This window comes from Pelmatolapia mariae, linkage group LG3_W, assembly GCF_036321145.2.
Source record: "Pelmatolapia mariae isolate MD_Pm_ZW linkage group LG3_W, Pm_UMD_F_2, whole genome shotgun sequence".
Classification (NCBI taxonomy): Eukaryota; Metazoa; Chordata; class Actinopteri; order Cichliformes; family Cichlidae; genus Pelmatolapia; species Pelmatolapia mariae.
In genome coordinates this window covers 92,753,979-92,771,370 of record NC_086229.1, presented here as the reverse complement: position 1 = coordinate 92,771,370, position 17,392 = coordinate 92,753,979, and the positions used below count along the sequence as shown (strand labels likewise).

Genomic DNA, 17,392 nt, shown 5'->3' with positions numbered 1-17,392 from the left:
AGCTAGTACGCAGTACGAGTTATTGTAACTGACTGTAAAAAGTCAGCATAACGAAAATAAACTCCACCTAAACTTGGTTTATATCTGACCCGGATAGACTGCAGGTCATAACTTCTTACCTGAAGTTCAGTTCACCTGACACTTGGACCGGCGGCCGCCTCGGGTCTCTCCTCCTCCTGCCTCCCCTTTCCCTCATCAACACGTTCTCTCTCCCAAAGCGTAACATTTTATGGTACGTGACAAATCGTCAACATATTACGTTTTCAGGCACCCAACGCGTTCCTACATGACGACATCGGAAAAGTGAGGACACATGAGAACCGTTTGGACTCAATCCACACATCTTTGCTCTTTTCCTTAAAATCGCTTGGGAAAACATTATTTCACGTCATTAAAGTGCTGGTTAAGGTTAGGCATAAGGTTATGGTTAAGGAAAGGGATTATATCGGGTTTTTGGAATATCTACCATTGACTTTATCATTGAATTTGGAAGAATTCCACAGAAAGTGTTCCCTTCCAATTTTGTTCATTGGTGGGAATATGGAAGTTGGAATCAGAATTCCAACCAAAATCATTGCAAAAAATGACCACCAGGGGGCATAGCACGATTAGGGAAAGGTTGGGAAATTTGGAATCCTTCCAAATTCTTTCTCTGGGAGGGGCTCAGAATCCCCAGCTAATTAGGGAAGTATACCCATAATTCCCAAAATCCACAAAGTCAAATTTAAGTTTATTCATATAGTACATTTAAAACAAAAAAGAAATTGACCAACGTGCTGTACAATTAAGATAATCAAAATGAATAAAAACATAAGACGACATGATAACAGTTAAGAAAAAGAATCATAAAATTAGAAGGTTTGAGTAAGAAATAAGAGAAATAAAAGTAGTACAAACTCATTCTGATTTAAAAGCCCAGGAATAAATGTGGGTTTTCAGATGTGAGTCCAGTTAATACTCATTTTGTTTTTATGTCCACTGACAATTTCATATATTTCCTTCTCTTCCACTGCTTCCGGCGCTCCAAAGTACTTTTAAATCTGGCCCACGAGATCATTTTATATAGATTTATTATTATTCTTTCACATGGCCCGGCGATATGAGGCGCTAATAATACACTAACTACAGATCCCATAATGCAGCGCTACAGCCTCCATGCCAGCTAGGCTACATTTCAGAAGATGTTTGTCACCACAGCAAAATCACAAAGTTAAGCTGTCGTGAAAGCAAATTTTATTGTGGCAGAGGAAAAAGCCAAATCAGCCCATTTATCACTCTGAGGAGCTGAATGATGAAGGTGTGCAATGTCTTGTTTCCAGACAAAATGCAGATTTTGGCAAATGGCAAATTTGGCAAATGTGAGCCTGAGCAGAAATACGATTGCTGATCGGGTTTGTGAGATGGTCACTGATTTAAGAACACAGATGTGTCAAAGAACCTAAGACTTTATTGCACACTCTCTTGCTGTGGATGAATGTACAGACATTATGGACATTGCACAGCTGGCCATCATCCGTGGAGTGAACTGCAGGACATGGACATTAAATCGATGCACGGGACAACGACAGAAAAAGTTTTAAAAACGTCTGTCAAAGTGTACCTGACATTTCATGGGACAAACTTTTTGGACTTATAATAGATGGAGTGCTGGTGTTATGCGGTGAAAAAAGTGGAGTAGTCAGCAGGATGTGAGTAAAGATGCAGGAGGAAAACTGTACTGGTTGACAGAATACTGCATCATGAACCAGGAAACGCTGTGTGGTAAAGTCTTGAAAATGGAGACTGTAATGATCACCGTGACGCAAACCGTAAATTTGATCCGAGCTAAAGGTTTAAATCAGCGTCAATTTCAGTCTTTTATGTGGAAAATAGATTCAGTTTGCAGACAGAGTTTTTGAGCTCACCAAGGAAAGCTGTAAGTTAATGGACATGGCATGTATGACGCGATGAAGGCATTTCAAGTGAAGCTGTCACAAATGCACCAGTGCCTTACTTTTTGAACCAAGTTGGCACACTTTGCTGATAAACTGAGTGAACTGTGCACTGAGTTCACTGAGTTCTTCATTTTTATCTTTAAAAAACATTGTTTTAGTGTGTCAGTAAATATTTATCTTGTTTGGCCTGAAAAGTGTGCCTTGAGTTTTGGCACCCTGTGAAATTGAGTTTGACACCCCAGATCTACGGTATCAAAGGCAGCACTGAGGTCTAATAATATTAAAATCGCAGAATCTCTCAAGTCAGTAAAAGTTAAAAGGTCATTAGAAACTTTTAAAATAGCAGTTTCAGTGCTCTGGTGCATTTTAAAACTAGACTGAAATACTTCACCAATGCCATTCAAAGGTCTGGAGCTGACAGGGACAACTTTCTCCAGGACTTTAGAAAGAATAGCAGTTTAGAAATTGGTCTGTAGTTCGATACAACTGCTGGATCCAGGTTATGTTTTTTTAAGAACAGGTTCCACCACAGAATGTTTGAAGTCAGCAGGGACACACACAGACTGAAGACTGCTGTTGACAATAGAAAGCAAACACATACCCACAGTGTCAAAAACATATTTCAACGACTTTCTTTAAACAAGATGGAACAATATCCAGCGTACATCTTGTGGGTTTCAAATTGTTGACTTCTTCACTCAGTAATGAAAAGGACAAGGGCTCAAAAGGATCAAATCTAACTGAAGCTGCCATATGAACAGATGGGTCGGTAGTAGGAGGGATAATATGAGACCTGATATCCGCAATCCTATTAATGAAGAATTTCAGTAAGTTTTCACGTTGCTTTTGATGCTGCATGGGGAGCTGCAGTAGGTGGATTAATAACAGAATTATTAATGCTGAATAAAATGTGAGGTTTGTGACAGTTATTAGACACAATCTTATAGAAATACTTTTTGCTGCTCTTGAAGCCTTCTGATAATTTATGAAAGATTCTCTGAGTAGGGGAGGGTCTGTGCTGACAGAAATAGGTTACTGACCTGGTAGCCTGGCTGCCCCAGGGTGGGTCCGGGACGGGCATGGGGTTCTGGGGGTGCTCCATATCCGGGATGGGGCCCTGGCCGGGCCTCGGGGGCTTGGGTCCTGGTTGGTGTGTTGCCGGGGTTGTGGGCGGGTGGGTGTATGGGGGCCCAGCCCCCTCCCCTTCTTGCTGCCTGTACCGCAATTTTATCTCACAACTTAGACATTCACGTTACTCACACTCTCACTCAGGCACAGCTGGCTGCTGGCGGCACTCCCAGGCACGTCACTGCAACCCTGCCTGGCTTCTGCTCCGCGGCTGCTGAGCGACCCCTCATCTGGGGCTCTCCTCAGCTCTTTCTGGGATAGTGGCGCGGCTGCCTCTCTGTTGGTCTTCCTTGGTCTCTTGTGTTCTGGGGGCCTCAGGATGTCTGGAGTTTTGATCTCCTTCATACCTGCTTCATGCCCTGGAGGACGGGGCTGTGTCCCCCCACACCCTCTAGCAGATCATTACATGAGGGAACCTTTTAAAAACAAGCGCGTTCATGCTCACATGCTGCACCTGCAGAAACTCCAGGACACATTTACTAACAGTGTTTGTTGCTGTGTGTGCTGCAGCTGCAGCTTTGAATTTTTTTTGAGAGTTAATATTTTGGCTATGGTGTCTTGTTATGAAATGTACAAGAGTAAGAGTGTTAGCATGTGTGTCAAAGCTAAGTTTGACTGGGAAACTCAAAGCTCAATAACCTCAAACAAAACTTCACTGCAGCCTGTGTAATATTTGATGCATCATCATTTATTCCAGTCTATCTTGCAAATACATATTTGCGTTGCAATGTCATGCACAAACACACACAACTATTAGATCCTTAAGATCAAACCTGCGTCATTCTTTTGGTCCACTGCAGTGTAGCAGTCAAACAAGAAGAAGAAGAAGTGAAGTGGCCCCAAATGGCCAGGATAGAGATCAGAGGGTTAATGCGTAAAATGTATAAAATATTATTGATTACAGGATAATACATTAATGTTAATATCAACTATAAGCTTTTTACTCTGAAGTTACAAGTATAAATAATGCTGTTACATTTACACTTAAATTTCTTACTATAAGTATGGAAACAAATGAACAACATTTTATAATAAGTTTAACTGGAATTCTGTGCACTGAAAAACAAACAACACATAAAAAACACAAACAAACAGCCAGTGCCTTCATCTGTCCATTAAATGTCAAACATCGCATTGACCCGTAGTCCCTGCTTGTCAGCACATGCTTTTAAAAAGAGCTCCATGTCCTCTGCAAACTGAAAAACAAAGAGGAAGAAGTTCCTCTGCACAAAAACACTGCAGATGACAGGCCAGGCAAACATCTATTGACCTGTTTGAACGCCCCCTCATCATGTGAGCCTTGAAGTTTTTTTGTAAGAAGACTAAGACCACAGTGAGGGCGTTTCATTTTCATGGACTTTCCACAAGCCACAGTTTCATTTAGCACAGAGGGTAGAGCACATGAATGTTCTACCGAAGACTCAGAAAATGGTTTAGATGCTGGAGACAAGACATCGAGAGGGAGACGAGGCTCCACGGAGAGTTCAGTGGGGAGCAGTCCTGAATGCTGACATGACAATAATTGCGTTGCCATATCCCCACGCTGTATGACTGTCATGTTACAGACAGGGCAGTGAAAGTGCACCGGCATATCATTTTGTCTGTAAGAGAGAAAAAAAAGAAAGAAAATCAACAACATGTAATTTAAATGTAGTTGTATAGAATGCAATCAGTTTATCTAACAATCAGATTGTACATATTAACAAAAATATCCAAGCCGTCCTCAATAATGAAAGCAAAATGGTGTGGATCACAAGAGCTGTCAGGAAATGTGGTGAACAGGAAAAAAAATCTTTAATGAAAACACTTTTTTCTCTTGCTGATGAATGAACTGAACTGTACAATGTGAAAATGCACAGTGAATAAAGTGCAATATGCAGTAAATAGAACAATGTGGACTGGTGTTACAGATCGTGAAAAGTAGTGAAGTGAATTTGTTCATAACAAGCAAAAATCAAATGCGTTTGAAACTGACCACTAAATGATAACCAGAGGTGTCAAAAGTGCACATTCCTTACTAAAGTTTAGATACCTCGGGGGTCGGACCGTTGTTGTAGCGCTAACAAAGTGCCAACGTAATCAGTGTAAGCAAACTAGATGATTCCTACAATTATATAATTATTAACGTCAAATTTAGACATGAAAGACTCTGTACCAACCTTTACGATCCACTTGCAAGGTTTCCACAGTCGATGATCCATGCGTGACTTTAATTTTATTTTAAATTGTAATTACAGTGTTGAGAAACTCCCTGTAAAACTTTCATCCTTCCATAAGCAAGTTTTCTTAGCGTGGACCCTCATTTATAAACACAACTTCTCACCACACAAATACCTCATCTGGAACAACAGAGATATTTTATATAAAAATAAATCACTTTTCCTGGAAACTTGGGTCCAAAATGGGATCCTATTGGTGGTTCAGCTGGTTAATAAAGAGGAACAACTACTTACTTACAATGACTTTATTGCACTGTATAATTTTCCAATCAGTGTTCAGGAATTCTCATTGGTGCTTGGTGCCAGACCCTCAGGGACTTCAATGTTATATAAAAACACTGACAGCTCAACATCTACCTCAGTCACTCTCCCTGATCCAGCTGAGTCAGCAGTAGGAAACATCTGCTTTTCACAGGATCTTGGTAACAGCAATAAGAGAATACGTAGTTTATTCCAAGAAGATATATAATATCTTACTGGAACCGATATGTTCCAGATATCAAGTGGAAGACAGTCTGGATGATCCCCCATAAATATTTGATTGTAAATAAGGTGAAGGAAGTCTCATTTAAAATTTGACATAAATGTTATCCAGCCAGTAAATACATGGTAAAATTTAAAGGAGACATAAATACTAATTGTACTTTCTGTGGGGATCATCCAGAAACTGTGACACATCTTTTTTGGTCCTGTTCTTCTACACAGAGATTCTGAAAGGAATTTAGCAGTTTTGTTATTGTCCATATTTTAAGGGAGTTTTCTTTACGATGGGAAAATGTTTTACTCTGTTTCTTTAAGTTCCCCAAGAAGAATGATAAATGTTTTTTATAATAAATTTGTTAATACTTTTAGCTAAATTTTTCATCCATAAATGTAAGTTTACTAATAAAACACCACATTTCTGTCATTTTTTAAGGATGTGGAATTGTACATACAATCAAAATCAGACTCCACCAACAAAAAGGCTCTCAAAACAATATATATATGTGAATTTTTGCATGTATTCATACAATTATTACTTTTTTCTTTTTACCCCTGGTTTTGTGTTCATGTTCTGTTCTTTTGTTCATCTGTTCGTATGTTTTGTACTCATTGTTTGTTAAATAAAGTTCTTAAAAAAAAAAAAAGCCTATGATCCATGCAGGAACGTATCTCTGCCTACTGTGGAGGTCACTTGTTTCCGGTTAGTGTGGAGGTCCCAATATGGCGCTCCCCAGTGGCTGCAGCCAGACCCTTCTCCCTCCTGCCTCCCCTTTCCCTCATACACCTGTTGCCTCTGTGGAAGCTCCGCCATAGCCACCAACAAACAACTGACTTATTTTTACACACCGACCAGCATCCGGCCAATCCGCCACCTTTCACTGTTTATAGTGTTACAAAAAAACATCATCGGCCCATTAAAAACGAAAAATCACCATCGGTATGCCTGATTGCCAGTCCAGCTGTGGTCGTGCCATCAGTTAACCCTTCACGTGCCAGCTGTGACACGCGTGCCCAGGGTTGCCGACCCCTGCTCTAAAGCATCTGATTTGGATTCCTGAGATCAAATATATTTTCCTTTGGCTTTGTTTTCTTCCCATTTGTGGCTTTAATGTAGTGTTACATCCTGTTTGTTTGCTTCCATCTGTACACATGTCCAGATTCACTGTTATGTTTCTATTCTTACATTGCTGTGTGATCACTGTTCCCTCTGCTGACTGATGTGACCTTTTGTATCTCACACTGATACTTGTCATATTTGTATCTGCGCCTAAAAGATAAAAAGTTTTCCATGCTAAAACACAGCTCCACCTCCTGCAGTTCTCCCTCTGAACCACTAGATGTCTCTGTTATCTAAATGAAGACGTGCAGCACAGCAACCACAGCAGCGCTCAGATCACACGTGTCCTGTTCTTATGTATAAAAGCATGAAACAGGTGAGACAGGTGGGATCAATATTAATGTTGTGGAAATATATGAAAAAGCAACAGAAGAGTGAAAGCATTTTGTGTTTCCAGAAAGATCTTTCAGCTCAGAGCTGCTCACAGACTGTATTTACAAGTGACAAACTGCAACTCTACAGTACATCTACAGTATATATCAAATCTATTCTGATTTCAAATCTATTGAGTGATGTTTGAAAGTCTTTCCAGGTGAGTTTGATCCAGGAGGGTCTGAAGCCAGAGTCAGACAGAGACTGTGCAGAGACTGTAGAAGGACAGAGCAGCAGCAGAGCAGTCCAGATACACTGCTGGATGAAGCTCTCCTCTCCACCTCCCAGTAACATGGCCCAGTCAGAGCGTCTCTACACACAAGCTGCTGCTGCTTCAACCTCTCTGGATCATCAGGACACAGCTCCTCCTCTCTCAGCACACACACCGTCCTGTTTACCATCATATCCTCCACCTGCAGAGAGAAGAAGGAAGAGCAGAGGAGATAAATGAGTGTTTCCAAAGACTCTTCATCAGCTGTCAGTCAGTGATGCAGCACATCCAGTATAAAGAGCAGCAGGGACTTCAGTGCTGGGACTGTACTAGGACTCATTGTTGCTTCACTTTTTCTAATCTTTGGATTTTTATTGAAGTTGATGAAAATGTTTTTCCCTCCTAGTTTGAGTTTGGACTTTCATTCATTAGAAGAAGCTTGGTGTGTCCACTCTGACTCTGTAGGAACCCCAACAACAAGCCCAACAATCCAGATGGACGGTTCCAGCTGTTAACTGGAGGAATTCCATCCAAACATCTGCTCTCACTAAAGTCTTCCTCACCTACAGACTGTGTTCTTCACTGCTTTAAACTTGGAAATGAATGCAGTCATTGGTCTGCATGCTGCTTTGTTCAGAGAGCTGATTGGCTGTTGACAGTGTTTGATCAGAGCGTGTCAGCCGTTACCATGGTGACCATAAAGGTCAGAAACAGGAAGTGTTTGTGTCCAATCCTGAAGCCTGTCACCATTCTCCTCTCACAGCTTCACTGAGAAGCTGCAGCTTTACAGGAAACACTGGATCTTTGTTTCATACTGACTGTGTTTAGTACAATACTGCTGACAGCACCACCCACTCACTCCATCACTCTACTTACACCACAGTCTCCAGTCTGTAGTCTGGACTCTGCTGAAGATCAGACAGCTGCTTCACATCTGGATCCTTCAGGTTGTAGTTGTTACTCAGCTCCAGCTGTCTCAGATGGGAGGGGTTGGACTTCAGCGCTGCTGCCAGATAATCACAGCTGATCTCTGACAAACCACAGCGTCCCAATCTGTATAAAGAATGAAAGATGTAAGTTTATTAGACAAAGTGTGAGCTTGAAATCATTCAGTGTTTCATCATCTGTTCAGAGCTGAAGAAGGTTCAGAATGTAGAAGTTTAGAAAATGGAAACTCCAAACAGCTGAAGCCAACAGGAAGCAGCTTCAAACAGGAAACTGTGCAGAGTTTCAGACTATATGTCCTGATGCAGCCAGTTGGATTTTGGAGATTTGAATCTCTGTTCTGTGACTAAGTCCTTGAATCATTTCTTCCAGTTGGTCCAACAAGACAGACTAAGTATTGGACATGTGTTGTGGCTCCATTAGGGGAGCTTCTACATTTGATGTGATGGCCCCTCTGGGTCTGTCAGGTCACAGCACTGAAGAGAGCTCAAACTGGGCACACAGTTGTTCCAGTCTGGACCAAAGACTCTATACTGGGACTGAGGGACTGCTTTGACTGCACCCACTGGGACTTTTTAAAGGCTCATGTTCTCACTTAGATCATCGATTACTACTTACATTTCTTTCTGGGAAAAATGGGGATTACTTTGAAAACAGGAAATATTTTCCCCAATAAGCAGCCCTGGATTAGTAAATCACTCCAACATATTCTCAGGCAGAAGAAGCTGTCTTGTTATGAGGGAGAGAAGAAAAAGATTGAGGCACAGAAACTTGTTGAAAGAGAGATAAAGCAGCTAAAATCAGGTGTAAAAGTAAAGCAGAGGATGAGCTGAATAAAGGACACTCAAGGCTGGCTTGGAAAGGAATGAAGTCCATGGTGGGGATGCAGAACAAGGAGCAAAGATGAATGTGATGCTGAATCAGCAGAAGACTTGGACTCATTGGATTCCAGCTTTGATATCATTGATTTCAATGAAGAGCTTTGTGATTGTAGCAAAGGGCTGGTAGCTCTGAGAGTCCCACTGATGAGGTGTTTGTGTGGAAATCTCTTAGTGGGATCAAAGAGAGAAAAAGCCCTGGTCCTGATGCTGTGGGAGGGAAATGATTGAAGTGTGCTGTGAGGAACTGACTGGGAGGTTTTCACACATTTTCCAGTCCTCCTTGGAACAACAGGAAGTTCCCAGCATATGGAAACAAAGGTTAAGTGTCCTATGGCACTCAGTAGGTATGGGTACCGGTATCCAGTGCCATTATGGCACCAGTGCTGACATAAACAGTAGTAATGTTGGGATTTAAACATATATTCTTAGTGCTTATTTGCTGATTATATTGTTTTATGTATTTTAATAAGAGAGGGCCAGCTCTGAGTAGAGTCTGAGCCAAAAGTACTGACAGGAAACTGCATGCTTTTGCAGAGCACTGGAGGTGCAGACAGAAAGTGAAACTAAGCAGAGTGTTTTGATCAAAACTTAGAGTGTGTGATGTGCTGCGGAAATATATATATAACCATGCTGGCTGCTGCTGCTTTCAGACCTGAGCGTGTGTGTTCGTGTGTTCAGGTCTCCGTTCCCGGGAATGTAAAATAAAGATCATTTTTTGAGCTTTGACCACCCTGGGTCCAGTCTTTCCTTAACGCCAAAAGAATTCAAAGAACGAAATTTAATAGTAACCAGACCGAAAAGCAGCGCACATTTTGGTGCTTTTTTTCCCTGAGCTGTGATACACTTTAGATTCTAGCCAATCATTTTACCTTTCCAAGGATAGTAGGCGGGCCCAGGTACGTACATCCTTTTAGAGCAGAGCTACAGATTAAAAATGCCCAAGGCAAAGCGGTCAAAGTCTGGCTGTACTTCACAGCAAAAGATGCAAACTCAGCAGCCTGCAACAAGTGCTGATACTGTGCAAAGGAGGTAACACCTTGAATCTGATGAAACACCTGGCGGCGCATAGCGTTTTTTTAAAAGCCGAGAAATGCACCGTATTTGATAGCTTGCTGCAAGACCGAGCGCATCTACTGCCGATGTGGTGCCTGTTATCGGACCCAGAGTTAGCAACATCCCCCAAGAACCCGAAGAGGAGAGTCCTGGCCCCTAGCCCTGCCAGTGTAGCAGAAATGATGAGGATGATGATGGCAGCAGCAGCCGTTCTTCTCTGCGTGAGTAGCTTAATGTTGTTCGTGTGTAATTTACGTTGAGTAGGCTAACCACGTTATTACATTAATGCATGTAAGGTGAACTAGCAAACACCGTCGTAGTTACATGCGGCTATCTTCTTGTTTGATGGCAGATGCTCCCTTCACCCTGAACAAAAAGGCTAAAATGACCAAAGAAAAAGTGGAAAAACGCTAAACATGAGAGGTTTTTGTACAAAGTTTGTGTTCTCCATTCTTTAAGCACCGTTTAAGCACCGGCACCGTTTCAAAAGTACCGGGTCGGCACCGGTATTGGATAAAACCTAAACTATACCCATCAATAGCACTCAGTGATGATGGTGCTGTGGCCCCACCACCTCCACCTCTTTGTAAAGGAACTAACTGTCATCTGAAGCTTCAAATGGAACTAAGACTTCCTCCACTAGGTGGCAGTGTCTGATGAGAAAGTGTTAGTGGAGCTGGCCTGGAGTCAGAAACAGGAAGATGCAGGATTTGGGCTGAAATGGGGAAAAGTGGTTGGCACTAGTGCCTTAAAGCAAGAAGGTTGTAGGCTGAAGCTTGTTGGCCTTTCTGTGGAGGTTGGATGTTCTCCCACAGTCCAATGAAATGCTGCTTAGGTTCATTGGTGCTTCTAAATTGGCTGTAGGTGTGGATGTGAGAGAGTGCTTCTCTGTCTCTCTCTGTTGGCCCTGTGATGGACTGCTCACCTGTGCAGGTGGACCACGCCTCTTGCCCTATGATAGCTAGGGCACAGGCTGCAGCCCTGTGAGCCTAAGCTGAATAAACAGTTAGCAAAAATGATCCATAGATGGCCTGAAATCCCCCAGTTAGCAGTTTGGTAGATAGCTATGACATGCTAATCCCATCCAGCAGCTGTATTCTACCTGTAAGCTGATCCCTGCTGAGCCAAAGCACTTTTTCAGATACAAATTACAACCTTTAATAGAAACCTATTGGTCAGCATCTTATTAGCCTGCTGTTAGCTTCATTCCACAGAAAACTGAGAGAAACTAACAGAGTTGATAAAGAATAAAGAGAAATGTGCTGATTTAAAGCCTTTGAAGTGCTTCAGATGATCTCTGTCCACTTCTGTCCACTCATTCATTCATGTAAGCTTCTAATGCAGCTTTGATCTTCACAGTCTGCTTCATGAAACTCATTCTAACCCTGAATGTCAGAGTGTTCCTCCTTCTCTTTCCCATCATTCATGCTGGCAGTGGAGGAGATTTGGATGTTGGACTGTGTTTTGGATGATGTGTGTATGTTTGTGTTGGACTGCTGTCTGTAAAGCAAACGCACATTTTGCTTTGGATTTCAGTGTCAGACAGACTTTAAGGTGGAATGAGGAGTTGGAGAGTTTCACAGTGAATTATCCAGTGGAGGATTTTTCTTCTTCTTTGAAGGTTTGAAATGTGAACATTGTTCTGCTGCTGTCAATGGACAGACTTTACCATGAAGATCCTCAGTGTGGATCAGTATAATATCAGCCTGATGTCTGCAGTTTAGTGTCAGCACAACTTTCACATCATATTCATCTCAGCACAACTAAAACATGCTGACTGACCTCAGAGTTTCAAGTCCACATCCTGGACTCTCCAGGAAACCACACAGATGCTTCACTCCTGAATCCTGCAGCTTGTAGTTGTCACTCAGCTCCAGCTGTCTCAGATGGGAGGGGTTGGACTTCAGTGCTGCTGCCAGATAATCACAGCTGATCTCTGACAAACCACAGCTCCACAATCTGTATAAAGAATGAAAGATGTAAGTTTATTAGACAAAGTGTGAGCTTGAAATCATTCAGTGTTTCATCATCTGTTCAGAGCTGAAGAAGGTTCAGAATGTAGAAGTTTAGAAAATGGAAACTCCAAACAGCTGAAGCCAACAGGAAGCAGCTTCAAACAAACACAACAAGAGAAAAAACTCTGAATGTTTCACATTAAAGTCGTACATTTATCATAAAAACAGGACAAAGACTTGAAAAAGTCGTGTTTTTCCTTCCAGGAACCACAAGGCTTCACTTTTAAAGGTGAAGTGTGAAAGAAACGGACATATTTGAAGTCCAACACCTTTTTCCAGTCACATGATTAAAGCAGACAACCTACAAGCTCATTTTCATTCCAACAAGTCTTTTTTTTTTTTTTTTTTTTTTTTTTTTTTTAACCTGTCCCGTTTGGTTCTTTTGCCATCAGAATTATTGTCTAAAGGCGAAGAAAGATGCCCAACGGATTTACTTTACCAAATGGACCATCCCAGCCTTGCCGTAATGGTGAATTTGATTCAACTTTTTATTGTTTATTTTATTTTCACTTGCTGAATACGGGACAGACTTGACTGGAGGAGAGAACGTGGAGAAAGAAAGAGGGAAAGAAAAAAACATGAGAAGAGGGACGGGGAAAAAGGGCAAAAAACAAAAACCAACAGAATAAGCAGACAAAAAATACATATATCAATCACCTGGATCACCTGTTGAGAAAGAAAAAAGAAAGCAAGCAGAAGAAAACAAGAGTAATAAACAAGATCACAATGATATATGGGAATATGACAGTAAATACTAAATATTAAACATTATTGTGCAGCACGTGAGATCGACAGCGCACAGTGTGCTTTGAGGTAGGAGCCAAAAAGGGTGTAATTTGTGTGTGTGATCACCCGTGTGTACACCTGTGAGCATGAACGCGCTTGTTTTTAAAAGGTTCCTTCATGTAATGATCTGCTAGAGGGTGTGGGGGGCCACTGCCCCGACCTCCAGGGCATGAAGCAGGTATGGTATTCCAACAAGTCATCTTCTGACCTGGACTAACAACACTGGTCTCTATGTGCAGCTGGCTGTGAGACCAGTGCTCAGGGAGCGTCTACAGAGCAACACTGAAAGAACATCACACACTCATTTGCTTCCAGCACTTTCACACAAACATCTACTGTCATTATTGTCACCAAACTCTGTGGATCCTTTATTGCAAATTTAAATGGGATCAAATGGTCAGACAAAAGAGGGTTATGAGGAAATATGATGAAATGTTGTGTATTAGCAGCAAGTTATTGAATCATTTTCCTCAGAAACCAAACAAAATGATTGACAAACATGTTTTTACAAACTCACTGTTGGACTTGGATCAGCAGGATAAGCTGATGTTTAAAGGCATTTGAGTCTCGCTGTATGAGAGTCCAGTTATTCCTCAATATTTATGGATGATGTTCTTTCAGTGTTGCACTTTGTAGACGCTCCCTCAGCCTCACAGCCAGCTGCACATGGACCAACTGACATTACCCAGCATTAGAGGCGGCTGTAAAAAATGGATTTTCCTATTTAAATGGTTTTAATTTGAATAAAGCGATGTTGATTCATTCAATCCTGAATGGATTTTTAATATAAATGTATTTTGCCAGAATCTCAGGTTAAAGCTCCCAAAAGTATTTCAACAACAAGCAAACAGATAAAACAGTAAATGAGAGCAGCTAAACACACAAAGATGGAAACACAGAGCGTGGATCGTTCACTCGACGGCACGTACACGGACACGCCGTCGGGGCTGAAAGTGGACAGCTCACAGATCCTGAAGCTGCAGGTTTCATCTGTCTCCAACCAAAACTGAGTGAACCAGCAGCAAAAGAAGATCCAAACTACGCTTTACGTTTGATGAACATCGTCATGAATTCTCTCTGACTTTGACCTTTACTTCCTGCACAGCTCTCTCTCGCTCTCAGTGTACTTCAAGAACAGTTTACCTTCAAAAATCTGTTTTCTGCATTATTCACTGCTTATTACGCACCAGTCTGCTGTTGTGTTCACTGCTGTCGGCCTCCGAAAACAAAGCCTCATTTCTGCTGTTCAATACTGAAGAAATTGAAACCTTTTAAAATGATGACAGATTACAAACTCTCAGCTGTGTCTGTAATCAAACCTCTGTAACTTTGCTTCACCTCAGCAGCATCAGCTCATGTTCACATGTTGATTCATGGTTTGCTTCAGTTTTTGATCGACTGCAGAATATTTTGAAGGTTATCTGCTATAAAAAGCCAGAAGAGGAAAATCTGCTTCATGTGTTTCTGTTTGATCCTCAGTGACTTTGACACAAAGGCCTCTGCTGTGATGATCACACCTCTGATCAAGTCTCACAGTGTTTGTTTTTATACATATGGATATGTGCTGATAAATGATCAGAATTAGAATATTTCCCACTGTCTGCTGTGTGCCGTGACCTTTGACCTGCTAAAGACAGTCAGCTGTGGATTATTCATTGTTGTGTCTGATACTTAGAACTGTGAGGAAGAACACTACACAGTTAATCAGGGTCCCCTCTCTCTGAATCAGGAAAGGTGGGCAGGCCGCGTGTGGGCCGCGGGCCATACGTTGAGTCTCACTGTTTGAAATGTGAACATTGTTCTGCTGCAGTCAATGGACTAAACCAGAGAAGAAGAAAACAGACTTTACCATGAAGATCCTCAGTGTGGATCAGTATAATATCAGCCTGATGTCTGCAGTTTAGTGTCAGCACAACTTTCACATCATATTCATCTCAGCACAACTAAAACATGCTGACTGACCTCAGAGTTTCAAGTCCACATCCTGGACTCTCCAGGAAACCACACAGATGCTTCACTCCTGAATCCTGCAGCTTGTTGTTGTTACTCAGGTCCAACTCTCTCAGATGGGAGGGGTTGGACTTCAGCGCTGCTGCCAGATAACCACAGCTGATCTTTGACAAACCACAGTAACTCAATCTGTATAAAGAATGAAAGATGTAAGTTTATTAGACAAAGTGTGAGCTTGAAATCATTCAGTGTTTCATCATCTGTTCAGAGCTGAAGAAGCTTCAGAATGTAGAAGTTTAGAAAACCTCTTCTGAAGAGGAAACAGAGACGCCTCCCCTTCAAAGTAAAAGCTGCTCCTTTTGGACACAGTATCAAAGAAAGTCTACAGTATAACATAGAAAAGACAGAACAAAGTTTTGGTTGTTTTTAAATTGTGCAGAAATGAAACTACACTAAGCTCAATTATGTGACAGACATTTCATCCCATGTCAGTTTGGCCTCATCCTGGGCCGGATTATCCAGCACACACTCTGACCACAGGCCCAGGGGCCACGCACAGCTGGGCTCCATCCAAGAGACAGGAAACAAACCAACACAATAATAAAAAGCACCATGTGATCTTCTTACATCTTCAAGCCAAACATAGTAAAAACATGAGCATATTTGTTTCCTGATAAAATGATGTGACAGGTAGAACAGAGTAAAGTGGTGGTGTTACAGCCTTTCTCCCCTCTGCTGCCGAGGCTGTTAGTCTCTCCCAAACTCAGCTACAGGACTTCAAATGAATGAAAGCAGCAGAAGTGGCTTTACAAATGAAAGAGGAAGAGGAGAAGAAGAGGAGAGGGAGGCCACCCTGACCATCACTCCAGCTGAAAACATCACACTTCCATTAAAGTTGGTGAGAAAATGTTGAGCAGGATGAGCTGCTGGCTAATCTGGAGGCTGTAGCAGCAGCTCACAGTCACAGTGGATTTCCACTCATGAAAAAGCTCTGGCTGCTTCATTTCTCATCTCATCTCAGAGACTTTAGTGAAGCTGTACTGTGATGCTTCCATATTCCAGTGAGGCCTCCAGAATGATTTCAGCTGTTCTGTACACACACTGTGTGCCCTGTATGGCTCAAAGTCTCTGCAGCCTGTTTTTATCTGCTATCATCAGATCTTCATCATCCTCATTCACATCCCTCACACACTCTACAGCCTCATCAGCACTGACTTCATCTTCACTGACTGATGGAGCACAACATGAACCTGTGGAGGCTGAAACACTGTCCTGTCAAACATCTCCCCGTCACCACTCCACTTCTGTCAGCCTTTAAATGAACCCTGCTCAAGTCTGTCACTTCTGTTTGGAGCCAAAAGGAAAAACTGTTGTTCAGTCGTTTGGAAAGACACAACATTTCTGAAAGCACTCAAACTTCTTCACATTTGTCTTCAGACACATCCTGAACATTTAGGAACCAAAGAAAGTTTCAAACATCAATCAAAGACCTGAAATATAGAAAAACAACAACAGCCACAGTCAGTGAACTCACCTCAGAGTCTCCAGTCGACAGTTTGGACTCTCCAGTCCAGCACACAGAAGCTTCACTGATGGAGCCTGCAGGTTGGTCTCACTCATGTCCAGCTCTGTCAGATGGGAGGGGTTGGACTTCAGAGCTGAGGCCACAACTTCACAGTGAGACTCTGAGAGTCGACACTCAGTCAGTCTGTGATGATAGAAAATATAAAATGTGTTATTATAAAAGCAGAAAATCTGCATTATAAACACAGACTGAATGTATATGAAGACAAAACACAGTGAGGTCATAATCTGATGAATCTGCTCTTCACATCTGTGCTTCAGATCCTCTTACTGTGTTTGACATGACACAACGATTGAGTCTCTCTCAGACCTGCAGACTTTTAATGAGAATCTTTGTTTGGCTTTAATCTGCAGATGAAGGAGGAAGATGGTGTCACATTTAGGCTTCCATAATGTCCACAGTCTGTCACTGAGATCTGATCCAGAGTCAGAGTGAAGACACACATTTGGACTGTTTCCTGTTTTGACTCCAGAACATTTTGAATGAGTTCAGCTCAGTGAAGAGTTCCAGCTGGAAAGATGATCTCTGTTTGCTACCTGCTGTCAGGTACGACTGTTCACGTCCACACGCAGGAAAAACCTGCTGACTGTTACCAAACGAAGCAGAAATCTCATCACTGGACAATAATGATGAATGAACTCAGAGCTGCTGATATCAGATCTGATTTCAGGGGAACTAAACACAGAAATGATTGGCTCATTTTAGCTTTCTGA

The 17,392-nt window shown here is 41.9% G+C and overlaps 1 protein-coding gene across 1 annotated transcript; it reads right to left on the bottom strand.

Moving 5' to 3' along the window:
• Positions 1-263: 263 nt before the first annotated feature.
• On the bottom strand, positions 264-17,161 carry LOC135932684 (ribonuclease inhibitor-like; the record flags this gene model as incomplete). Its single annotated transcript, XM_065470268.1, has 7 exons — positions 264-282; positions 2,975-3,148; positions 8,341-8,517; positions 12,126-12,302; positions 15,107-15,283; positions 16,629-16,802; positions 16,950-17,161. Coding segments are annotated over 7 exons (1,110 nt in total), but the record flags the coding sequence as incomplete, so codon positions are not given.
• Between the last annotated feature and the right edge of the window lie 231 nt (positions 17,162-17,392).